The 26,064-nt window shown below is 41.6% G+C and overlaps 1 protein-coding gene across 5 annotated transcripts in view; it reads left to right on the plus strand.

The window, feature by feature from the left end:
- The window catches only part of STOX2 (storkhead box 2), a 212,460-nt gene that overhangs the window by 93,801 nt on the left and 92,595 nt on the right, over positions 1-26,064 (plus strand). Inside the window, exon 1 of one of the 5 annotated variants that reach the window (XM_088793227.1) lies at positions 4,532-6,151. The exons of 2 other annotated variants lie outside the window; for them this stretch is intronic. In XM_088793227.1, coding sequence (XP_088649353.1) covers positions 5,986-6,151 — 166 coding nt within the window. In that variant the 5' untranslated portion in view covers positions 4,532-5,985. Of the gene's footprint in view, positions 1-4,531; positions 6,152-26,064 lie in introns of those variants that run through there. 2 more of the 5 variants (XM_088793229.1, XM_019736144.3) reach the window with 2 other exon arrangements.

The raw sequence follows: 26,064 nt of genomic DNA on the forward strand, positions 1-26,064 counted from the left end.
CAGTTTGGAGCCTGGGTTAAGGAAGATAAAATGTATCTTCCCAAAGTACCCTGAAGACAGCTCTTTGGTCAGCTACCTTAGTTAGCTGCTTTTGGAGGCCAAAATATCCTAGGCTGTATGGATGTGCACGCATATATGCATATGAATATATGAGGGTACATAGGTGTCACTTAAGAACTCCCCCCCAATTTTCCACCTCACAGGCTTCTGAAAGAGCTAGTGTTCCAGAGACATACTCTTTTCCAGATTCATCTAGCTCCATAGCATGGGCCACACAACTGCCCCACTTCAAGGTTGGTTTATCTATGTGTATTTTTTGGACTAATCAGCACATTTGTCAAATTAGACTATTAATATCGCTTGCAAATCGTGTTTCAGGAAGAAGCAAAAGGATAAATTACTATCAGACTCAGGATTCTGAGTTTTCATTTAACAAATGTTTTCATCACAAAGTTTGATATGTATATCCCATACATACGTAAATACAGGTACCTATTTCTTTTCTACACATTTAGGTCTTTCACCTTCCCAGCGTCATACTTTAGCAGAAAAGTGAGACCATGGGCAACTTTGGTTGCAGTTTCAATGGAATGTCCCTGAATCCCCCATTTCACTGGAATTTCATTAGAATTCCCAGTTGCAATGGAATGCCCCTGAACTTGATGAGCCTAATGTACTAATGGAAGTTGCCAGTATCCTATCAGTGGTCTCTGTACCTTAGTATATTGTGTGCTTAGAAAATCCTAGATTGAAACTAATCTTCTCTAGGCTACAAGGTCAAGGCTCAGGCCCGTTACTCCTTACATGTACAAACTTACGTTTATTTTTCACTCATATCCACCTTTTCCTTACTCATTTCAGTAGTTCGGTTTCTCTGATCTAATATAGCCTTCAGCCTGCATAGTCAGTGTGGGTTTTGTCATGTCTGCGGGGGGGCTTTCTGTGCACAGCAAAGCTCATTTACAGATATTTAGGTCTTCAATTAATGTTCAGTATACTAGAGATACAAATTCAAAGAATCAAATTTTCCTTTCCTAGAGATAAAAATGGAAAAACCAAAATTTCTTTCAGTCTTGAGTTGAGTTCATTCTGTTTGTACATTTGGTTTTTTGTTTTTTTTTTTAATAAAATAGTATTTTTCTTTTTTTTTTAAATAAAATAGTATTTTTCTTTTTTTCCTTTTTTTAAATGGGGAAGGGGAACAGGACTTTATTGGGGAACAGTGTATACTTCCAGGACTTTTTTTTTTTTTTTTCCAAGTCAAGTTGTTGTTCTTTCAATCTTAGTTTTGGAGGGCGTAGCTCAGCTCCAGGTCCAGTTGCCGTTGCTAGTTGCAGGGGACGCAGCCCACCATCCCTTGCGGAAGTCGAGGAATCGAACTGGCAACCTTGGTTGAGAGGACGTGCTCCAACCAACTGAGCCATCTGGGAGCTCAGCGGCAGCACAACTCAAGGTGCCATGTTCAATCTTAGTTGCAGGGGGCAGAGCCCACCATCCCTTGCGGGACTCGAGGAATTGAACTGGCAACCTTGTGGTTGAGAGCCCACTGGCCCATGTGGGAATCGAACTGGCAGCCTTCAGAGTTAGGAGCATGGAGCTTTAACCGCCTGAGCCACTGGGCCGGCCCCATTTGGTATTTTTTAAATAATAAAATAAAAACTAGTTCTCGGGGGCCTTTGAAAAATATTTGATCAACTCAAATGGAAGATTAAAGTCCCTTGCGTCAATAGTAAGGCCCATTTAGAAACACAGTTAAGCATATTTCCTTAAGAACTTAAATTGCATTTAGAATTTTGGTGCTACATTTAATTTTTAAAAAGTGCTTAAGATGTCTGACTGGGAAGGCTTGAAACCCAGTCTTCCAGAGTTCTTAATTGGGCTTCATTGGTCATCATGCCAGGCACTGCTAGCCATAGATACAACTATGAACAAAAGAGAACAATGAATAACAATGCAGAAAACAGAAAGTATCTCTTGCCTTCATGGAATTTACAGTCTTATACCTCTAATAAATTCATTCAACTGTTGCAAATGCAATAAACCAAAGATTTAAATGTGGAGAATTTCGAAGTCAAAATTCTTATACCTTTCAACTTAAAATTACAAGTCTAAAATCAATTCTACATTTGAATTGAATCACAAAGCAAATGTGTCTACTTGGTGTCTCTAATCTATCTGATATACAAATACCAAATGTACAAATTATTCTTAAGCACGATTAAAAAAAATACTCCTATAAAAATTGATTTGTTTGTCATTTCTCTATTTCATACTAAACTTTCCTAGTACTGAATACTGGGATTACACAACTGAGCTTACTTGGTGGACAGTTACGTGATTGTCTCCAGTAGGCTGAGAGATTTGAAAGTAGGTCTAGAGATCTAGGGGTTGCATATGACCAGAAATCTTCCCATAGGACAGATGGACACATGGAGTCTGATTTTAACAGGAGTTCCACTCCACCTTCTTTAGATAGGACGAGAGCCTCACAATATGCTATAACATTTGCTAGAGTCAAGTCTTACCTTCATAACCTCTTTGGATGTCACCTGATTTGGATGGATAAATTACTTAAGTGCCCCTTCCTCTCTGATTCGATTCAGCCACCCCAACCATGTACTGCCCGATTCTTCTGTGTCTGGCTTTTTGGCCTAGGCTTCATTCAAGGGCATCTGTTGAGAGTATGGACACTGGGTGATCTCACTTCCTCGCATGGTGATATCAAGTCCTCCATGCAGAGGTGGCTGAGTGGAGGTGTAGCTCTCCTTTCAAAATATCATCATCCCCCACCCCATTCTTTCATATGAACAATGAATATTTTCTAAGTCAAGTGAGATTCAGACTCACTCTCCAGAAAATTCCTGGCTGACCCCTCCCTTCAGATTGCCTCCTCTAAGCCCCGTCTGTATAGACATTCTAAAACATCACTTTTTTGCTTACAACCTTTCAGTGGCTCACACTGCACTTGGAATAGAATACACAAGTCTTAACATGGCCTGCAAGCCCTTGCATGATCTGGCTCTTGCCTTCCTCCATGACCTCATCACACACCTTTCTTTTATGCTAGAATTCCGGTCACACTGCCCTTCTTTCACCTCTTCCAACAGAAGCCAAGATTCTTTCCTACCTCAGGGCCTTTACGTGTACTTTGCCCACTTTCCGAAGCACCATTTTCCCCACTCTTTGCTAGGATGACTCCTCATCCTGTAGGTCTCAGATTAACTCATTTTTCCAGAGAGGTTATTCTTCATGATAGACTGTAGCACAATTCATGCGTTTATTTGCTTACTACTTAGACCATAAGCTGCATGGGGCCATGTGGTGTGTTGTTTGCCCAGCACCCATCCCAGTGCTGCCATATACTACACAATTATTATATTCTGAATGAATAAATATCACAGTTGTCACAGCAATCACCATTAGCCTTCAGTCATAACTGCTGTAATCATTCTTAGAACCACTTTTGTCTCATGGGAGATACTGAGTAATTGTTTTTTGAATTGAATCGAAATATCTAAATGTCAATATCATGCATTCATTAATTATTTTGTATTACCTTTATGTTTCTTTACACACTTAGTCTTCTATAGATTCTAAAGCTGTAGTCTTTCTGTTCTTAGTAGTCTTCTTACAGTAAAGACATTTTAGCAAAATGTGCCTTTTGGGAGACTATCCTAACTTTAAAAAAAGTCACTGAACATTAGCTAATAGGTTTACAGTTAGTAATAAATTTTGGTTAGTGTAAATATAAGTTCCATATGATACTTAGTGATTTTTATTTGTTTGTTTTTATACCCCCGGCTATCCCAAGAGATAGATTAGTTACACTAGCCTCAGGTTACAGAGGACAGCCTTGAGAAATTGAATGGGAGCCCTAGTTATGGATTCTGTAGTGTATGTGGCTTAAACCCCGCCCCTCTGCACGGTTCTCCAAAAACCTTCCTGCCCCCCAAAGAATGTAAGCCTTGGAATAGCACCGAATTGTGCGAGAGCTGAATCTTTTAGAACTCGCTGGCTTTTGGGTTGTTTTTGTTTTTATTGCAGTATCAGCTCAATAAGAGCATAGTCCCATGCATTTCATATCCTTGTCCCTGCGCCTTGGCGTCTGTGAATATGAAACAGCGGCATAAAAAATGATTTCGAACCTGGCATCGTTACACATGCAAAAAAAAAAAAAAAAAAAAAGCATGCAAAAATAAAACATGTCAAAAAAGAAAAACCAGGTTTATTTTTGGTGTTTATAATGCTAAAGCATTTTTGGAAACCCCAATGGGGAGATGTGCGGGTTTTTTTTGGAGAGTCGGTAGCAGCGCTTTGTCATGGGGATTCGCAGCAGTGTGTCCAAGCTCCTTTAACAAGTGTGACCTCGGCGACCTGGGCCGCGTCTCAGGCCGGGCACCTCAGCTGGGGCGTCGTAGCGCCCCCTCCTCCCCTCCTTCCCTCCGGCTTAGCGCGCATTGTTGTCCTTTAGCGATTGGCGGTTGGACCAGAAACAGCTGTGCTGAGCCGCGCTGTGCGGAGGAGCTGTGGACCTGGATGCAGGTTAGCGGGCTGGTAGTGACTCCCACCTGGGGCTCGACGAGAGAGGAAGAGCTGAGGCCACCTCCACCGCATTTTCCCGGCGGCGTAGACCAGGTGTCCGGGTGTTTGAGTCTGTAGGAGGAGCTCTCGGTAGCGCCCCTCCTTGGCTCTAGCTGATTTCGAGGTTGGCGCAGGTGGGCAGAGCCAGGCACCGCAGATCTCCCTGTTCCCACCGATGAGTTGCTCTCCCTTTCTGCGAGGGGAGGGGCCATCCTAAAAATACGTAAATATCCCCGCTTTGACTCCAGGCTGAGGCACCAGCCAAGGTCCAAACGTCTCCGCTGGGTGTTTCACTTGAAAACGAGAAGACGGATGGGATCCGTACTCTAACTTAAGGCAGCTTGATGATTAGCATGAGACTGGGCGGCTGCCCTGCTTCCTGCCCTTCAATAGCCATTCAGCTCGCTCGTGGCTGACCGGGGCCGCCGTGCGGGTGTAGATCGGCAGGCTCCGCATCCTTGGCAGCCATGGCTCCCGTCGCTGCCTCGGACAGTAAGTAGGGGCATGCATGTGTATGGGGGCACATGCGTGTCGGGGCACACACAGACGCGCGCACAGACACGTGCGCAGGCACGCACACCACCCTGAGCCTTGGAAGGACCGAGATTGACAAGACGCTGCAGCCGCGAGGACGACTCCGGCTCTTCCTGGATTCGGCAGAGCCCGCCCGCGGCAGCTGCTGCCTGCAGAGCCTGCTTGGATCCCTGTGCACACGCGCCCCCCTCCCCCCCATTCGAGCCTCTGTAATGAAGACGGCCTCCCAAGGACTGCAGGGGAAGCAGAGCCCGCCTGCGTCCGGGACTGCGATCCGTGCGCCTGGTAGGCCCAGGGGGACACGACTTGGACACTGTCATCCCCACGCCTCGCGCTGAGCTGCCTGGTGCGGAGGGTCTGTCGTCGCCGCCCCTCCGGCTTCCCGGGCGCCCGATCCCGGGTCAGCCCCGCAGGCCTCTGCTTCCTCGTTTGTTTGGGTCTTTTGTGCCGGGGCTCACAGTTGGCTAAGCACTCCTGCGCTGAATCGGGCCATTGTCTGCGCTCCCATTGCTTTCACGCTGCAAGTCTCGGCGCCCCCACCCCGCCCGCCCCCTCCCCGCCTCCTCCTGGCCGGGGAGCCTCCTAACGTGCCTTTCCCCCCCAGGAATCTGGAAGCTATAAGCCGGGAGGATTGCAAATGAAGTGTAATGCATTGTGGGACGTGTGTAAAATCGGAGCCTTCGCCGTGGGGGTGTGTGGGGGCGTGGGGAGGGCCGGACCCGCTGCTGGCGGTGTAGACGCCGACGACGAGGGGCTGGGAAAATGTGCGCAGAGTCGGCCCGGGTCGTGCCCGCTGTAGACGAATGAAGCCGCGCGCTTGGTCCTGGCGCTGAGGCCCCAGGATCGGGGCAGCAGGTCGCCCTCCCCACCATGAAGAAGACTCGGAGCACAACCTTGCGGCGAGCCTGGCCTAGCTCGGATTTCTCGGACCGGGCCTCGGACCGCATGAGGTCCCGCAGCGAGAAGGACTACCGCCTACACAAGCGCTTCCCCGCGGCCTTTGCGCCCCAGGCTTCACGGGGCTACATGACATCAGGTTGGTAATCGCGTTGCTGCCCCCGGGCCGGGACCGCGGGGCGTGCTCGCTGCATCGCTGCCGGGGTGCTGGCAAGGGAGGCCGGGCGCTGATGGATGCGATAAGTTACGGGGAAAGCAGGAAAAAAATTAGCTCACATCCACCATTTTGTACCTCCGCAAGATCCACAGCAGGCCCTCTCAATATGGGGTTTGAGAGCTATTAGTTAGGTAAAATAAGGGAGGGGGACGTGCCGGCGTTTGGGCTGCAGAGAGATAAATGACTGCAAGCTCCGCGCAGCAGCCTCCTTGAGCATTGTGGGAGAGCCTGCATCCAGTGTCGCCTGCAGTACCGGGCTTGCTGGAGCCTGCATTGTGGCCAGTGATCCCAGTGGGCATTTAAACAGCCCCCTTTTCTGAAAAGGGAACAGGTTCCATGTACAGTTCTGGATGGTTTGAGTCAGGGAAGAGCTCCGCATACATCTCCGGCTCGTCCGATTTGTACGCAGAGAACTCTGTTGGAGCTCAATGAATGCATTCTGTGGGGTAATGGTGTGTATGCGCATGAAATGCTCACATGATTCGGCGTGGATTTAACCTGTGTTGCTTTGAATTAGGTTGTATGGAAAGAATGGAGGCTGTGTCGTGTATTTGCATGTCAGACAGAAAGGACAAACAAAACGGTAAATGGAAATGAAGGCTTCAAAAAGGTTTCGTCTCAAAAGGCTGTGCTGTTCAAAGCAGCATTTCCGAAGGAGCCAGTTCCCCTTGGAAATACAACAGAATGGCTTTGGTGTGTGACTTGGGAACCCAGGGATAAAATCCTGGAGGGAATGCTGAAGGAGGAAAAGGCTGACACGCTTTCCTTGTTTTCTCCTGACTTATTGTTGACCACTATGTAATCATGTGTGAGACATCAATTTTTGTTTGTTTTTCATCCTGAAAGAATTAATTTTCGTCTAAACAGCATAATGGAAGAACTGAGATTATATTTGAAAGCACATACTATATACCCAATCATTCTAAGTCCTGTCTTAACTGGGAAGGTTGCTTTAAGCTTGCGGTTGGTACTGACAGTCTAGCACTACTATCTTTCTCCTAAAACAGCAAGTTTTAAAACACTGAGGCCGGTATCTCATGCTTTAAAAATGTCTTGTGACCACATTTCCATGAATATAAAACCTAAATAAAATAACCATCTTTTTTTATTGCAAAATCTGGCGACATAAGGATGTTATACTATTTTGGCAACAAGGCTCCCTTGATTTTCTCTTTCATGAAAAGCCAAATTTGTAAAGGAAGTGACAACTGCAGTTTATACTTCAGTAATTTAAGTCAATCACTGCTGTGGTTGCTATATTCTCCAGGCTTGTACAGTAAATTTTGAAATACACCTAAATCCAAATCTAACCTCAAAACACATAAACCCATGTCTTCACCGAGTGTTCAGATAATCCCAGGTGTCATATGCTTCGGGTTTGAATGTCTTCATTTCACACTGAATAAATACTTCCCCTCTTTTTTTGCCCCTCTTCAGTACCATACAAAGTGCAAAGCTATAGGAGGGCAGGTGGCCATAAAAATCTTCAACAAACCTGTAAGACTCTAATGATTTCCGGCACATTTCCGTGGAGTCTGTTTTTATCTATCTTGACATAGCTTCATATGATCACATTTTCATTCTTTCCTAAAGAAATTATCTGCCGTTGCCAGTTCTGCAAGGCATTTTTGAGGGCTTGAGGAAGAGGCTTTTAATTGTATTTGATTCTCTTTTCTTATTTCATTTCTTGACCTGCAAATGGTAAGCTGGTCTTATGGTGATACTGAAGGATAAGCTGTTTCTGGCTGGTGGTTTTTCTATGCAGGTTTAATGTTAGTTTACTACTGAAAAAAGCAAAGCAAAAGATGGGGGAAGAAGAACTGTGTCATTAATTCAGCATTTTGTGGAGTGCCGAGAGCTGAGTGCCTGGCTAGATTCTCATGGGGCTACAGGGTTGAATATAATGTGACTTTGTCCAGGAAGGGAGGGCTATTATTTCTTCTTTATTTTAAATGTTAGCTAATAATTCTAATAAAAGGTGTTGTGCTAATGGAAGGAAATAGTAAATTTTCAAACACCTACAGTGAACATTGGGAGAGTAGGTGGAATCTTTCTCATATGCATCTTTTTTTGGGTGGGTGGGATGGAGTAGGAGGGTATCTCATCAATTTCCTTTTCAAATATGACTCCTTTCCATATATGAGTGTTGATGAGAATAGATGGTATATTGAAACACTTTGAGATCATTTACAAGTAGTTCCCTTCCTGGTAAGAAATGTAAAGGAAATCCACTTGTATCAAGTTAGTGACTCTGGATACAAACAGAGCCTTTGTCACTTAGAGTCAAATAGAAAATGAAGCAGCTTAGAAACACATGAGGCTTTTCATATTTCTTCTTTCTGTTTGTCCACTCATTTGGCATAATAACTACTGGTATTACTATACTTCATTTTAAGTAAAAAGAACTTTTTGTTGTTGGGTTCAAAGGACAAGATAAGCCTCTTCAGAGATGTACTAAATAAAATAACTTCAGTTGAGAATATTTTTAGAAATTTCTCCCCAACAAATATTCCTTAAGAATATAGGGAAAAACTTTGTTTTTAAACTGTAGGAAAGGAGAGATCCTTGCAAATTTTATTAATAGCTGTCCTTGTAGTCTGGTGTACCTATCACACAGTGGGTACTTCAGGTTTAACTGTTTATTTAAAGGCAAAATTGCAGGCGTTCCATAATAGCTTTCTAATGAGACAGCACCCTTTCAAACAGTCTTTTCTCTGCTAATAAGTAATTACCAGTTTGAAATGTGATTTACACCAACAGCCTTGGCGTTTAGCCTGTGCTTTTTTTCATATACCTTCAGGATAAACTACACTTAAGCTCAAGAGGTTAGAATAGGCATCTCTAAAACTTAAAGAGATCCTGCAAAAGGACAAGTAGGTAGAGAATTCTGAAACTTTAAATCTTGAAGACCATGCCTTTTATGACTGTGTAAGCCCCCCCAGTGATGCTACCAAATCTGAAATAATCCTAAGAATTCACAAGCCTTGGGGGTAACCAGCAAGTTCACAGGCTGCGAGATGAGTTTGTTGTTCATCTTGAAAATTAATTTCCCTATGGTGGTTTCTGGGCAGAAAGGGGGGGAGGAGATCTTGCCTTTTGTTCAAATCAAGATGAATAATAACATGTGTGCATTATCTGAAGAAGAGAAGGGTTTAGACCAAATGGATGTGGGATCATCCTTATTTTCTAAAATTAGAAATGATGCTATTAATAAACTAGACAGAAAAGTAAAACTCCCCACAAAGAGGGAAATATCTGTATAATCCTTCGTGCTTTGTGTATGAAAACATGTTCATGTACCTCCATGACATGATTTTCAAGGCCCTGAACCTTTTGTCAATGAAGCTATGAGAGCCTCTTCTGTTAGAACTGTGTGAACTATGACCTCTTTGCACAAAGGATGCTGCTAACTTTTAATTTTCTTCACTTTTCTTTTCCCTGGTCCTTTATATTACACATGTAATGCCACCAAATTTGCGGCATTCTATTGATCAAAATTGGAAAGTAATTTTTCCACTACAAAGGTTCTACAGAACATGTTCATAAAAGGTATCGCTTATGAATGAGATACCCCCAAAGTCAGGATACTTTTAGTTTGTCACTTCAAAGAACAGTGAAGCAGACATTTTTAATAATAGGATCTTAAAGGATTTGAAAAGAAAAATAAAACAAAAGCTCCCACACTGACAACTTAAGAAAGTTTACATCAGCTTTGCCTGCCGATCTAACTAATATAATCAGTAAGCAGGACTAGCCGACATAGCACCTTGATTAGTTTATTAGTTTTCATTTTATAGAAACTAATTTTGGGGCGCAGTTGAAGGTGTCCCAGTTCCTTATGTTCTGTTATTTTGAGAGCCGTGAGAGTTTCTGGAAGCAGAGAATGGACACTTGAGGTTCTAATCTGGGCCTGTCACGGACCAGTTGTGTTCCAGGTGAGTAACACGACCTCCCTCCCATCTGTAGCGGGTCCTCCTGGTCGATGCTTTCGTTACAGAATCCGGCTCTGCAGTGGCTCTGTAATGAGTAAGCACAGGATTTCCGAGCACTTACACAGAAATTGTTAGAAATCACCTTTGCCCTTTCTACTTATTGGAGTCATGTGCTTCCGTATGTGGGATATATGGCAAAAGTGCTCATTTTGCAAGGGAATCCTATTTCCTGTCATCCCCGTATGTTACATTAAATGTCTGCAGTTTAGGGCTTGTCCTGGTGACCAGAGTAATGGCAGTGGGGAGATGATGGATGAAGACCTGGCAAGTTATAATCATATGCAAGGTTTAATAAACAGCACCCTGTTGCCTTCGTTTCCCTCTTTGCAGAGAACCATTTTCAGCCTCGCTGCTCCAACTGTGTTTTAATTTGAAACTACCTGTGTTGATTCCTTTCACCAGGCAGGTGGAAGTGAAGAATATTACACTTGGTGGTGAATGACTTTATTCTTTATTTCCCAGGAGAACATGAATGTGCTTACAAAAGGTCACCTCTCTTGGTAGTTCAGTATCTTTTACACTCTTGTGAACGTTTTTATTTGAAAAAAAGGAATATGAGTATATTGTATAAAACCCTTAGCATTTTTACACCTTCGGAGCAATTCTGGCCTAAATTCCCTGTGCTCCGGAGAATTGGGAGCATTCAGACAGTGGTTAAGTTCTTTGGTACAAGATTGCTTATGCCAGTGTAGATGTAACTAAGGAGCAAAATCTGGTTAGACCCTTGCTGGTGGGATAATATGTGGACATTTGAATTTAGGACAAACTTGTGTAGATTAGTCATAGAAACTGTGTGATGCCTAATCTATAAAGTGTAAAATAGAAGTTCTTGTAGTTTGTAGGAACATAGAGTGTAGTCAACTCTAAATTAACCTTAGTCACAGTAACACAAGAAAGAGATGATATGGGTCATTTTTTAAGTAGATAATAAACTTTTCCTTAAGTAGTTAATCCCTAGACTATTTTTATTTGACATTGGAATGCACAACCAGTTGGTCAGAAAATCCTATTGATTTCGACCTCCTAAATATTTCTAAAATCTGCCCCTCCCTCTTCATCTCTGTTGTTGAAATCTTCTGTTACAGTATCTTCCTATGTGACCTGTTTTCTTGTCCAGTTCATCCTTCACATATCCCCAGAGGTTTATTTGTTTTTGTTTTTTTGTGTTTTAATTTCTCCTAAAGCAAAGCTGGTCATGTTACTTCTCTTGTCAACGTCTCTCATGCCTGTGGATGAAGCCCTAGAGCAAGGCTCTTTATGGCATGACCTCCCCAGTTTTCCCACCGCTTGTTCTCTTTCTTCCCTACCACCCTGTGCTCCAAGCTCTGGAAACTCTTTCCCTTCCAGAGCCAGCTGACACACCTCTTCTCTTTCAGTTTTCCTTTAGATCCTTTCTAGAGTGAATCACTCGCATGACATTTGTTAGGTATTTGTGTTATGGCAGCATGGTCATATTGTGTGGCACCAGGAGTTTACATGTGTGTCTCATGTACTAGATGGCAAGTTCCTCGATGGCAATCTGTGTTTTGTTCACTTCTCTACTTTGCCAGTTACCACAGAGCTTGGCACGTACCAGATACTCAGTAAATGTTTGTTGAATTCATGAATAAAACATGGCTTCTCTTAAAAAGTTGGATGAGTTGGATGAAGAGATGTTTTAAACTCCTAATGTGAGTCATTCTTTAGTAACTATGGAAGATATGTATATATTTACTCTTCAAGTATCTCCTATTGTAGTAGGTAGACAGGACCAGCTCTCAATGAGTTGACCTTTGGAAACTGGTAAGTAATAGCATATAATCAAGAGTCAAGTGGGGTGGTTGATATGCTTGGTATAAGTGGAATAGGAGTTCAGAGACGAGAAAGGTGTCAGTTAAAAAAGGCTGCCCGGGGGGACGCCTTGCTTGTGTCTTGAAGGACTGAGTAGGATTAGAAGAGACAGAAAAGGAGAAGGATTGGGGAAAGGTTGTGGACGTAGTAGCAACCCAGGCATGAAGCTGGAGGTGAAAATATCTTTGTGGGGGTGGCCAGTTAGCTCAGTTAATTAGAGCATGGTGTTAATTAACACCAAGGTTGCCGGTTCGATCCCCACATGGGCCACTGTGAGCTGCGTCCTCCTTAAAAAAACAACAACAAAAAACTATAGATAGATAATCTGATAGATAGATAGATAGATAGATATCGATATCTATATCTATCTATATCTTTGTGAAATCAGTCATGCTGTAACTTCGGGATGAAACTAGAAATAATGTGTAGGTAGGCCAGGTGGGATCTTTAAATGTAGGTAGAATTCAGAGTTCATGGGGTAGGTAATAGATTTGTGAGTTTTGGAGAGAAATGATGAAAGAAGCATTTTGGGAAAAGGTGTCTGGCTGTGGTTTGCAGGATAGATGGAAGAGATGAGAGTCTCAAGGCCAGGAGACCGGGAGGTAGTTGAGGGGGTGATGTGACTGGTGATCAAACAATAAATGATGAGGGACCCCCACTGAGCAGTGTTTCCCAATACTGCTAGGCATTAACACACCCCCTCAAGATTTTCTTAACCATGTCCGTATACTACTTGTACTGTTACTTTATATTTTTCTTTAACTTGACCTATTTTTTTATTTGAATTAAAAAGAAAAGTTTATATTTTATGGGTTTGAAGTTATGGGTTTCATTTGATAATTACATTTTTCTAATCCCCATTAAAATTAATATATTACTCTTTCAGTGAAAAATACTCAACTAGGTACCACCTAAAAACCTCATGTACCTGAGTGGTACTCATGCCACAGTAGTGGAAAACCTGTATCAGCCACGGAAGGAGAGATGGGAGTGAAGAGGAAAGGGAGAGCCTGGGAGAATGAAGGAACTGACTTCTTTGTAACTGGATTTAAGAGATGAAAGAAAATTAAAGGTGAATCAGAGATTTTTGTTGGAAGAATTCAATAAATACCCAGGAAGCTGGGGGAAATGAAGCATGATGAGTTCCGTTTTGGGCATAATGGATTGGCTGTCCAAGCAAGGGGGTCCTTTAGGCACACAAGTGAACAGTAAAGGTTAGAGGTATAGTTTAAAGGTCATCCACTTAGCAATGTTAGTTGGAAACACAAGAGTAGCTTAGCTTTTTGTACTTCATGTTTTGCTTCTTAGAGGGGAGCAGATGACAGCATTATTTTTATTTCCAGCAGATGGAGGTGTCAGTTGGATTCCCTTAACTTTGAGTCCTACTCTGTTTTCCCAAAAATAAGATCTAGCAGGACAATCAGCTCTAATGAGTCTTTTGGAGCAAAAATTAATCTAAGACTGGAAATTATATTACATTATATATTATATTATATTATATTATATTTATTATATTATATTATATTCCTGGTCTTATACTAAAATAAGACCAGGTCTTATACTAAAATAAGACCAGGTCTTATATTAATTTTTGCTCCAAAAGACGCATTAGAGCTGATTGTCTGGCTAGGTCTTATTTTCGGGGAAACACAGTACTTGGGTTTCTGAAAACCTGGATAGTCAAGGTTAGGATTGCTTGGAGATCATCTGCTCTCCTGTTTCTAAAAGTAAAGTGCTTTCTACTTCTCGGATTTTTTTAATTAATGTTTGTATATTCAGAAGCTAGTTTATTGTTGATCAAAGGGGTATGTTTTTGATATCTGTAGTCAGGTTTGAAAAGAATGAGAGCTATATTAAGTAGCAGCACAAAAGACTAGCTATGTAAGTAATGTATATTTCAAACACCTGTCATATATACCTATTCAGTTGAAAAAATATGGCTTAGGTAACTCATACACACAATTAAAATCTCCATCTATCTTTCTGCTTCAATTCATGATAGCCCCTTCAGGCCAAATTTACTCTTTTTGAAGATAAAAGAGAGCTGTTTGGCAGATGTCTGTTGGGCATTAGGGGGGGAAGGCCTGTCCTGATGGGCATGGTTTCAGAGGGAGGCACCATCTAGCTTTGCAGTTAACACCCTCACTGCACCCCCACTACAAATTCCTGTCTGGATAATTCCCCTAAGAGAGCTATTAGACCCTTTATTGCTTTCGGGCATATCCAGCTTTTGCTTTGAAATCATTTCATTATTAGATGAAATGAAGGCCCCTATAGTGATGGAGGTACATTGGATATTTGTCATTTTTTGCTGCCCATCATGTGAACCCCCTTCCTGTCTCTGTAATTTCTAGCTGTGATGGGTTGAATATATCCTCCAAAATGATATGTTCGAGTCTTAACTTCTGGTACCTGTGAATTTGACCTTATTTGTAAATAGGGTCTTTGCAGATGAAATTAAGTTAAGATGTGATCATTCTGGAGTAGGATGGGCCCATAAGAAGCAGAAAAGATACAGATACAGGGGGAAGGACCTGTGAAGACCGAGGTAGAGATTCAGTGATATGTCCACAAGCCAAGGAAGTCCAGGGATGGCTGGCAACCACCAGAAGCCAGGAGAGAGGCAGGGGACACATTCACTGTGAGAGAAAATTTTCTCTTGTTTTAAGCCACCCAGCTGTGGTACTTTCAAATGCACTCACCTTATGAATCTTCATGGGAGATGGAAACCTCATTTCTCCATGTAGGTGCTGAACTTGCCACGGGATTGCTTTCTTGGACTGCCTGCCCTCGAGGGCACGGGCACGTGACCTAGGTCTCACCAATAATAACTTCTCTTTTAGACTTTGAATCTGGCACGTGTTGGGCAGGGCAGTGGGGCTGTGAGCCATATCCCCTGGGGCAGCAGTAGTGTTGCAGGAAGATGGCATTCCAGAGGCAGTAGGGGCAGCTGGCAGGTGGTGCCCGTGTGGCAGTGTTGCTGGTGCCAGCTGCAGTGTTTGTGCTTACCGGTGGCGGTCGGGTATTCCTCACTGAAGCGTCTCTGGCTGCGGAGTTCGAAGCCTGGATCTGCACACCTCCCTGCCATCCTCTGAATGACTCAGTACATCTCAGTAAATCCCTTTTCTGAGAAGCCATGTAGCATAGTGATTTAGAGCAGGGCCGCAGACCAGATGGCTTCATAATCCATTTTTTCCATCGCTAGCTAGGTAAACAGGCAAATTACCTATGTCCTCAGGCTCTCAGTTTCCTTACCTGCAAAATGGGTATAATAATGGTACATACCCATTAGGTTTTGGATGAATTATGTGAATTAATATCTATGAAGCACTGAGAACCAAGCTTGGCACATAGGAAGCATTATATCTGTATCATTTGTCATTAGTATTATTAAAAGAGCCAGGCTTGGTTTCTGTCACATATAACTGAGAATCCCAAAGGATACAAATAGAGTCTCAGTAGTCGTCCCTTCAGAGTATGATATAAAGAATAAATTGCATCTAAGCTGCACCAGCAAGTATAGTTAAGTTTTGCTTTACAGCCATGTCGTCTTTATTTTGTATGAGATTTCAGAGTGCTTTGTTTTTCCCTCTGCGGTTGTGCCCAATTTTCCTCTGCTTTGCGTCTTGCTACCTCCTGGTATTGAAACTCAGCTAACACATTAGCTCTTGAGGGAGCCTTTTTGGCCTGATGGACAGACTAAGCTGCTCCTTCTTTGTAGTCACATAGCACCTTTTGTACATCTCTGAGATGATTTACACGTCGGTCATCATTTTTTGTCTGATCCTCACTCTAGACCAGGGGTGTCCAAACTTTTTTCAACGTTTTTCACCAAGGGCCATATGCGGTAAAGTACACAAACAGCCGGGCCATTCACTCGAGGTGAAGTACGTATTGCCTCACCTGGTTTATTTAACTAGATATATTTTTGGAATTTGCTGCGGGCCAATGAAAAATGGATAGCGGGCTGCAGTTGGCCCGCGGGCCGCAGTTTGTACACCCTTGCTCTAAACTGTGTGATCTTTGAGAACATAGCTCATGTCTCATTTGGTTTTGATCTAGCAAGTGTCAGGTACGTAGTAAGTACACAGTAGGAGTTTAAACGTACAGCTGTGGGGACTCCTTGTCTTGCTAACATTCCCCATAAGGTCAGTGAAAGCTGTGTTTCACTTCTTTTCTGTGTTTCACTTCTTTTCTTAACCATATTCATACTTGGTGCCCTGGGGATTGATTACTACATTGTTTTGTACACCTGAAACTTAAAAAAAAAAAGAAGGCCTCCAGGGTAATTGTGGCTGATCAGTAATCTTGATCCGGTCACACTGGGCCAAAGGAGAGAACTGGGGCAGGTTAGATAGCCACTGGGGTATACATATCTAGACTTCTGTCTTGGGATTTAAAAAAATTCCAGCATGGACCTTTGGTGAAATTATAAAACAATAGAGCTTTTATGAATCCACCAAACCTCGAATCTAAAACATCACTTTAGATCAGGTGCTGAAGCTTATAATTATAGTGGGGCTTCCTGTGAACCTAGTGAACTCATTTGGATTTTCATTTTGATTGGTTTTAGAATAATTGAAAGGAGTATTTGGAAATTTCCCCCCCACACTTGCTAACTGGTTATTTATAATGAAGACAATGGATAACTATTGATAAACATTTAATAAATGCTTTTAAAAAGTCTGCTTAGCCAGGGAGTGAACGTGCCCAGGAGAGCCAAACAGTGAGGGTGGTCATGGTATCACGTGGGTCTTCCCACATTTGTAATGGTGGCTCTGTCTTAGGTTCATAAATGCCTTTATATAGCAGTAGCGCATTGTGATTTGGGGCTTGAAGTCAGACGGTCTTACGTTGGTGTCCTGGCACTCACTTGCTGGCTGTGTAATCCTGGCATTTTATATGATCAATCTATCCTGTTTCTCATATGTAAAATGAAGGTAACATTATATCTAACTTATAGTTATGTGGATACAGTGAGCAAATGCTCACAAAATAATTAGCATAGTGCCTGACACAGTAAGAACTTAGTACATTTTTGCTGTTATATTATTCGTTCTTTTGGGACATAACTCTGCAGGATTGACTCGTTCCTAAATGTTTTGCACTTGAAGATTCAGAAAGAAGGGAGACAGCGGGCAGTTGGTCCAGGGTCAGCTAGAGTTAAAGACAGGTAGAGTTACGTTTGATTCTTAGACTTGGTGCTCATTTAATCAGAAACCAAATATTCCATTCCATATTGATTTGGGTATGAAATCTTCTGAGAAATCTACAGATCATTTACCTAAGTGAGCTTGCTTGTCTTTGAATTTCCATCTGAGGGAAAATGGTCGAGTATTGTTGTGTATTCAGTATTCCTGTGAGATAATAAATCTAAGAGAACTTGGCTTTACCTAAAGTCAGGGCATTCGAGCTCTATGTAATCAGACATGGTTTAATCTGAGATTCGTATATTGACTTTTCAATTGAAGGTAAAGGGAAAAAAAGCCTCTTCAGCGCTGAGGGTTGAGCTGTATAGTTGTGTGTGTTCGAGTATACAATAAAAATGATGTCACCAAAATGCAGCATGAGAAAGGAAAGCTGTGAGACCAAGGTCTGTCTTTAAAGGCCAGTTTTAAAAGTAAAGCCCAGTGGCCTCGCCTCAGACCATGTGGTGATGGTCCCAGGGCATCTCAGGTCAGAATGTCCCCTGGGTTGGGTAGAAGATCATGGGGTCCACTTTTCACATCTTATTATTTCAGCAGCTTTCCTAAGAGCAGATGGTTTGGCACCAGGACTTGGGGCTCTGGGACGACAGCCTAAGTTGGGGGAGGAGAAAGGGTTTCCCTCCTCCACTGCTTTCAAAGCTGCTACCACCTCTGCCTCACCTGACTTTCCATGCAGACATGGGCACCAGAGCCAGCCAGGATCTGGGAACTGGAAGCTTCCTGCTTCTCCTATGTCCATACCTGAGTTTCCATTTCACCTATTTATTTTCAACACTTCGCCCCCTCACCAATGTGCCTTCCTTAAAGTCAAGGGAAATGTACCTAAAAGAAGAACTGAGGGGTATTGAGTAGCTTGCTTTATATGGTGATTGCCAACCCTAATTATGATTAGAGTTGCCTCCTCTAATTATGATTCCGAAATACAACAAAAATACTGGCTTTTGTGGTTAGCATAACTTTTGTAGACTATAGGTCTTGTTTTCCCATATGCTGTATTCTCCTTGGTGTGGGTGATGTAAACATTTGGAGAATTTCAAAGAACATTTGTTTGGGATGCCAAAGGCATGATAAGTGGTGGTATATCATCCTGATCTTAAGGGCCAGAAATGGAGGTTTCCGTCGTCTGATGCAGACGGAGGTGTGAAAGCGCGTTCTCTCCTGTGCAGCCTTGTAGCATGTTGTTAGGCTGGGACTGATGCTGTTGGCTGGTGAAAGGTGTGGTTTATGGTTACACAGTGTTTGTCGTGCAGTCAGGCCCTGCAAGCCTCTGCTCAGCATGGTGGTGGGAAGCGAGAGGTCGAAGGGCCTGAGACAGAAGCACAGGCTTCCTCTCTCAGTCTGAGACCGTGCTTCCTAACAAGATAACAGAGTTCCCGTGCACTCTTGATATTAAGAGGGAGTCTTTTTACCCTCAATTCGCTTTCCCCCCACCCCCGCCCCAAGGGAACCATTGTTTATGGAGCATGTACTTGGTAGCCGCCAATGCGTAAGAATGACCTCATTTCGTCCTCACAACAATCCTAGTTAATATTTTTAAGCAGCACAGATTAAAAAAACAGATTTTATACACACACAAATATACTTTAAGTCATGTGCACAATACACTATTAGTCTATATATTAAATGTTAGTAAAATTAACTTCTGATTTCTAAGCAAATATTAAATATTTTCTTCTTCTACTCCAGGGGTTCATCTTGCACTTGCTCTAGGGATCCTCCTTGAGAGGGCTGGGTTGTACTGAGAGGGAAGATTTTAGAGTTCCCTGAATATTTCTAAAAAGTCCAACCTCAAATATTTGTGTATAGTAGCTGACAATAATCTCTACTGTGCCAGACGAAGTTCTGAGAGTTAACCTTTCCTTACCCAAAGAACAGTAGTCTCCTAGGGCCAGCAGGGGGTTGGGGCGGATTAGTGGGAGGGCTATGGCTGGAATATTTCCCTGCCACTGTTTCTTACCTTCTCTTCGGATCACCTTGGAGTGAGTTTCTTTTCCATTCTTCGGAGCTCCTCAGCTTCCTTAATTGGCCCAGTGTTATCAGGAGGTATCATTCATGACGTGAGCAGCCCTGGTTCTTGGAGGAGATAAAATAGTTGGGGTTGCACAATTCCGAGGGCTAACTTGTTTGGCACAAAGGGACCTGGCAACAACATTTGAAGCTTCAGATGGAAAGAAGTCCCTCACACAAACGTAATTTCATTCATTTGTAAACCATTTTCTTCTTGTATTCTTCTTTACTTTTTTAGTTATGAAAAATTGCAAAAGAAACATAGATTTAGTGCAGTCTAACTTGAGCCATCTGTTGTTATAAGAGTTTAGACTGAACATTATTCTGAGCATAACAATAGGCCAGGATCCAAATAATTGAATGTGACAGTACCCAGCGCAATAATTTAAAATGATGGTATCACGAGGCAAAAAGGGAGGACTTATATGGGTCTGAATGGTGTAAAATAGGGTTAAGTCCAAGGTAATCAAGAAGTTAATAAGCTAGGAATTTTGGTGAATATGATAAAAAATAGTATACATGGTTGAAATTGGGTAAATGGGCTGTATCTTTGATAAAAATCAGTTAACTGGTTTAAAGTACATCAGAGGTATATTATAAAATCTTCAATTTAGAGAGAAGGGAAAAAAAACACGTGTCCTTGTGATTCCCCATAGGAGGGTCACTATTTGAGAAAATCCTTAACAGTTTCTTCCAGTTTTGATGTGGTCAAGGAGGATGGGTTCAGTAACCCATGGCAACGAAGTGACTGTGAATGATACGAAAAACATAATTTTCATTTAGTGCTTCTGGCAGTAGGAGGACTTGCAAAGTCGGGCACCCACATAATCCTTGGAGTGTATAACATTTAAAGTAATACAAATAAAGCAAACTCCTCTCCTTTAGAACATTTAAGAACAGTCACAAAGCTTTATGCTACACAGTGTACTTTCAAAAAAACCGAAAATTGCTTCTGGACACTATGTAATAGTTAAAAATTCTATCTCTTATTAACCCTCCCCCATTTTATGGCTAGTTAACTTAGGGAACACTTAAATTCTCTGTGCATACTGGACTTCAATATACTAAAATATAACGCAACGTTGTCAGCTCTTAAATTTAAAAAATGTGATTTATAGTTTCTCTGTATTTTTAACTTTAGGATCAAAGTACCAAAATAGATAAACTCACAGAATGAAAAAGGTCAAATTCACTTGTATGCAATTTCCTAAGATTAGAATTTCTTCTTAATATTTGCATATCTATTGTTTTAACTTCTTATTGCCAGGAAGACAGTCTGGGAGAGCTGTGATTAGCTAAGCGTCTTCTTTAAAGAAAAGAAGTGTTGAACAGTACACAGTAAATTAAACATATGGAAATGACGTCATTTGAACCAGAAGACTTCACAAATTCCTCGTGCCCTGCTGCTTTGAGAAGATGAACAGTTTGCTCCTCACGAGTACATTGAAGCCTATAGACTCATTTTTAGTCATCTATTTATTTTTTACCTTTTTTTCATTATGGTACGATACACATACGTAACATGAAGTTTACCATCTTAATCATTTTTTAGTGCACAATTCAGTGGCATTAAGTGCATTCACACTGTTGTGCAGCCAACACTACCACCCATCCAGAGCTCTTTCCATATTGCAAAACTGAACGTCTGTTTCCATTACATAATAACTCCCCATTGCGCTCACCTCCCAGCTCATGGCCCCCACCATTCTACTTTCTATCTCTGTGCATTTGACTATTCTAGGTACCTTGTATAAGTGGAATCATGCAATATTTGTTCTTTTGGGACTGGATTATTTCACTTAGCAAAATGTCCTCAAGGTTCATCAATGTTGTAGCGTATGTCAGAAGTCCCTTCCTTTTTCAAGGCTGACTAATATTCTATGATATGTATATACCATATTTTGTTTATCCATTCAATTGTTGATGGACACCTGGGTTGTTTACACCTTTTGGCTTGTGTGGATACTGCTACTGTGAATGTGGATTTACAAATATCTGTTTGAGTCATTGCTTTCAGTTCCTTTGAATATATACCTAGAAGTGGGATTGCTGGATCACATGGTAATATTATGTTTCATTTTGTGAGGAACCACCGTGCTGTTTTCCGAGCAGTTCCATATTTTACATTCTCACCAGCAGTGTACAAGGGTTCCAATTTTTTCACATCCTCACCAACACTATTCTCCCTATTCTCCCTTTCCACCCTATTTCCTTCCATAGTTCCATCCTAGTGGATGAAAGGTGGTCTTAGTCATGTATTTCAGTAAGTGTAGATATTCATAGCTTCACTATATTCCAGATGATCTTTGTTCGCCGGGAAGTTGGGAGGAGATTGGAGTGACCACTATATGGTCACCTCCTGCACAGGAAACATGATGAGTGTTGGAGACTTTCTGTATAGGAAGACCACAGTCCCCTGGTAGATGAGCACAGTGGAAGGTAAAGGTAAAGCTAATACCAAAAAAAAAAAAAAAAAAAAAAAAAAAAAAGGATTCCTAGTTTCTTGTGCTATTATTTGAATACTATTTTCTTATTCTTTTCCCCAAATGACAGACATACTTAAATATGGGTAAAGTCAACTTCTAATTGTTCAAATGCTGTTTGTTAGCAGTGTATGCTATGAGGCGGTGCTGTGGGATATAAAGACATGAGGGCCCTTACCTTCAGGTTGCTTAAAACATAGTTGAGAGCCCAGAATATACTGGGAGGTGCACTGTAGGAAACAAAAGGTTGAACTTGTAAAAAGGCACAAGTCCTAACCCAGGGCTAACTAGAGGTGCCGAATGAAGTTGTCATGGACATTTGGCAGTGCTAGCTTTGAGTTGTTCCTGTCCTTGCATTGTAAATATACTCACCTGGAGGCAGCTAAGATAGGAACATTCAGTGTGGACTGTGGTTCCTTCCTAGACATCATCTGTGGGCCAGTGTTGACTTGGTTCCTTCTGCAGAGTCATCCAGGGAGCTTGTTAAGCAGATACACGTGTTGGCCTCATTGCTCAGTATTCAGATTTGTAGGTTTGGGATGAGGCCCAGAATTCTGTGTTTTTAAAAACTCCCTAGGTGATTCTGATGGACAACTCTACAGGTTTGGTAAACACTGACTTTGCATTACTTACCCAGGACAATGAGCCTCTCAGTTTATTCATTCATTTTACTCGCTTCCTCTCACATTCAACACACCAGTATCAGTTGTTGCTTGTGTGAGGGCCTCAGCTTGTTTTAGAGAATTAAGATCATTTTTTTGCTTACAAGAATCCCACAATTCTCTGGAGACACATGGGAAACAACTGCAGGACCGTATCATGCAAGCTGTGATGAGCTGAGGAGGTGACTCTGGGGTACCACATAGCAGGAGAGCCTAACAGAAACCTAACAGGGAGATTGGAAGGGACTTCAGAAGAGGTGCAGTGAGCCCCGCGTCGGCCCTTCAAGGTGCAGTGGGGGTCATCTGGGCAGGGAAGGAGCGCTGAGAGGAGAGAGGTGAGGAGAGGACGGTCGCACAGGCAACTCTCTCCCTTTGGAAGCGAATTGGAAGTCGTGAGAGATGACGGCAAAAGAAAGTAGAGGCCAAGATCTAGAAGGATCTTAAATGTCACTCTGAGGAGCTGTAGTTTTATTTTGAAGATGATGAGTCACAGAAGAATTTTCACCACGGGTGTGACATGCTGGGATTTGCATTAGAGAGAGAACACATCCTGGCTCCGGGGAAACTGGATTGAGGAAGAAACTGGTAGGAGGAGAGTGGACATAGATATGCTTATACGGGTAACAGGGGCCAGAATGTGCAGGAATTTCAAGCCAATGGTGTCTGTCTCCTCTTTGAAGCAGGAAGTTGGCATCTGCTATGAGAAGTGGGCGTCTAAATAGCTATGTTGGTACCAGAAGAGGGTGCATAGATGGATTGGTGACCAACTTGAAGAGGCCGGCTGAGGACAGATACCATGAATTTGTGGTGGCATTTAATTTTAAATTAAATTTTTATTAAAATTGAGTGGTTTTCATAACTGGTGCTCTTTAATCTGAATGCAGAAGTAGAAAAACTAGACATTTGGATTTTTGTAGGATTGGCAGTTCGCAGAATAAAGAGTAACAATGAAATTGAAGTTCCTCTTCTCCCAGTGTGGTAACCCGGGAGTGAAGCCAGAGCAGGACGGCTCATTTGGGGGTGTGGTCTGGATGCAAGCACAAGCGAGTCTGGGAAGGTACCCATGGATTCTGCTTAATCTTCTGGATAGTTCTCTGATGATGATATTCTGAATACTGAAAAGGTGAATCTGAATTAGAAAGAAATACAATAGACAAAAATCTGAATCTTGTTCTCAAGCTAAGTCATCCAAAACTCACTTTTAAAGTTATCTCAAGAATAATTCAAATCTGAGTATAGTACCACTAAGAATTTTTTTCTTAAAGGACCACTGGTGTTCTTCTGTAGCTCTAGTCAAGTAAAATTGATCATCTAATTAGGCCTTTGTTAGGTGGGACTTGCTATTTTTTAATGTTCCACTAGACAACGTAATAAATATAACAAGGACTGGAATTGCATTAATTTGGGATAATTACGAGGAAGACTTGTCTAAATAAGTGAAAGATTTAAATTTTATGGAATGTTTAATGAAATGGAGTCATTCCTTTCATGTCCTTACGCAATCTAGGGAATGGATAAATTATTTATAATTAGCATATCAATTGTTGCAATATAAAAGATTGCTCCTTTAGTATTTGAAAAAAGGTTATTTTTATTCCTTCTTCAATAATTGATATGGTGCCTTGAAACCTTATTTATGTCACTTATGTGTACTAACCAAAGTAAACATGACCTTCAGCCTAGTCCAATTCCATAATCCCTAAACTCCAAATGGGTAGATTTCAAATTAAAATGCAAGTTTGTTACATGGGAGATGAAGTAATGCTGCATCCTTAAAGACATCTTGCGTTTTTTGCTTTCTTTTGAAAAAGAAATGCTACCATCTGTATGAGTATAGATATGTTTTTAAAATTCATAAATAATACATTAAAAATAATAACATAAGTATATAATACAAATAAATATTTAAGACAAATAAATTATTCAAGATAATTTTAAAAGGTAAAATTTAAAAAGATGATATTTAATGTAAAAATAAATAATAAAATAAAAAATAAGTGGAACATTCAAGATAAGCATTCAAAATGATAAATATCACAGAAGAAATAAATAATAATATTGTTATCTCCAAAGAATATTTTAGAATTTGTCATAATAATGTCCTTTATTAGTTGAGGGCCTGTTAGGTGCCAGTTGTATTCATTCTTTCATTTAATACAACAACAAATCCCATAAGGTTGGTACTATTATTATATTAATTTACTAATGAGGAATCTGAGGTTGACGCTTATTAACTAATAAATGTCAGAGCTAGGGTTCAAATCCAGATTTGAGTTTTCTTAGTAAATCCTTTAGTACTTCATCCTTTAGTTTAGAATTAGAATAAAGCAAATGGTGTTTTTAACCAGATCTGTAAGAGAATTAGGTGATGGAAACTAGGCAGTGAGTAAAGTGTCAGCATACTATTAACAGAAAGAACAAAAGTGGTGTGAGTGCAAATACGACCGGGTACCGTAAGGATCAGAGCAATATGTCATGATGCCTAATACTCGCTATTGACCCTGATCTTTTTCTAGCCAGTTATCAATGCTTTGCACACACAGACTTTTCAGTTGTTTTTCCACTGAAAAAAAGTAGAGTCAACGCCAACTAGTGATGCTGGGCCCTGGTTTGGGAACCGGCTACCGGAGTTTGACCACAAACTTAGCCTGTAGCCTGGTTGTGTCCCATGTGTAAAATGGGATAATAACAACACCTACTCATGGGGTTGTGAGGATTAAAATGCCTCAATAAATGCAAAACCTTGAGAATAGTACCTGGCATATAATTTGTGCTCAGTTAACAGTTAATAGTTATCATTAATAATAATAAGCTTATGGTCTGAGTATGGAGATAAGCAGCTTTGGGTCTCTAAAAAAGGGTCGTTTATTAGAACTATATCTTTTTTTTCTTTTTTTTTTTTTACAGGTAAGAAAGGCTTAACTGCCAGTAATTACAATCCCCCTGACCTATAGGGAGCAGTTTTAGATCGTGTGTTTAAAATAGATTGGTTTTGCGGGAAAGACATGGTACTTTTTCAGTGCACCTGTTGCTGATATGGAAGTAGCAATTAGGACTTAAAAGTCATATGGTTGCCAAGTGATGTTTTTGATAGGAGGTAGGAGTTGTGCATGTGTGCTGGTGTGACATCCTAATTATTGTCTTGTTTTGCCCTTTCTGGGACTTACCCGGGGCTCTACATCTGTGAGGAGCTACATCGGTCTGTTCTATCTTCTCCCTTATAGTACCTGACTTTCTATAGGCTAGTAAGTGAGCAGACCCCTGAGCAGGGCACAGGTTTCCCAACAAGTCGCCTAGAAACGACCTTGGCTCTGTGCTTCCCCTTGCTGTGGACGGATTGTCTTGCAGAGGATGGGCTAGGACCAGTATGGCAGTCATGGTACTCTATAGAGAGGACAAAATTGCAGATTTGTTCCCTAAGGGATCCATAGTGTATGCTTTCAGTGGTTCCTTTTTGCACTGTTTACCAGCTTTGCGGCAGTGTCTTTCTAACAGATACGTTTTCAGTTCAGGCTCTCTGTCTTAAGTGTATTTGTTTCTTTTACCTGAGTTCGAAAGGGGAATAGCTCTGACAATGGGACACTTTTTATATCTGGTGTCTTCCTCCTGTTCATTGTTGCATCTTCCCAGTTACCCACTAACTTTTGATAGCCT

The sequence above is a fragment of the Rhinolophus sinicus genome, chromosome 16 (assembly GCF_057876585.1).
Source record: "Rhinolophus sinicus isolate RSI-liver-muscle chromosome 16, RSI-T2T, whole genome shotgun sequence".
Classification (NCBI taxonomy): domain Eukaryota; kingdom Metazoa; phylum Chordata; class Mammalia; order Chiroptera; family Rhinolophidae; genus Rhinolophus; species Rhinolophus sinicus.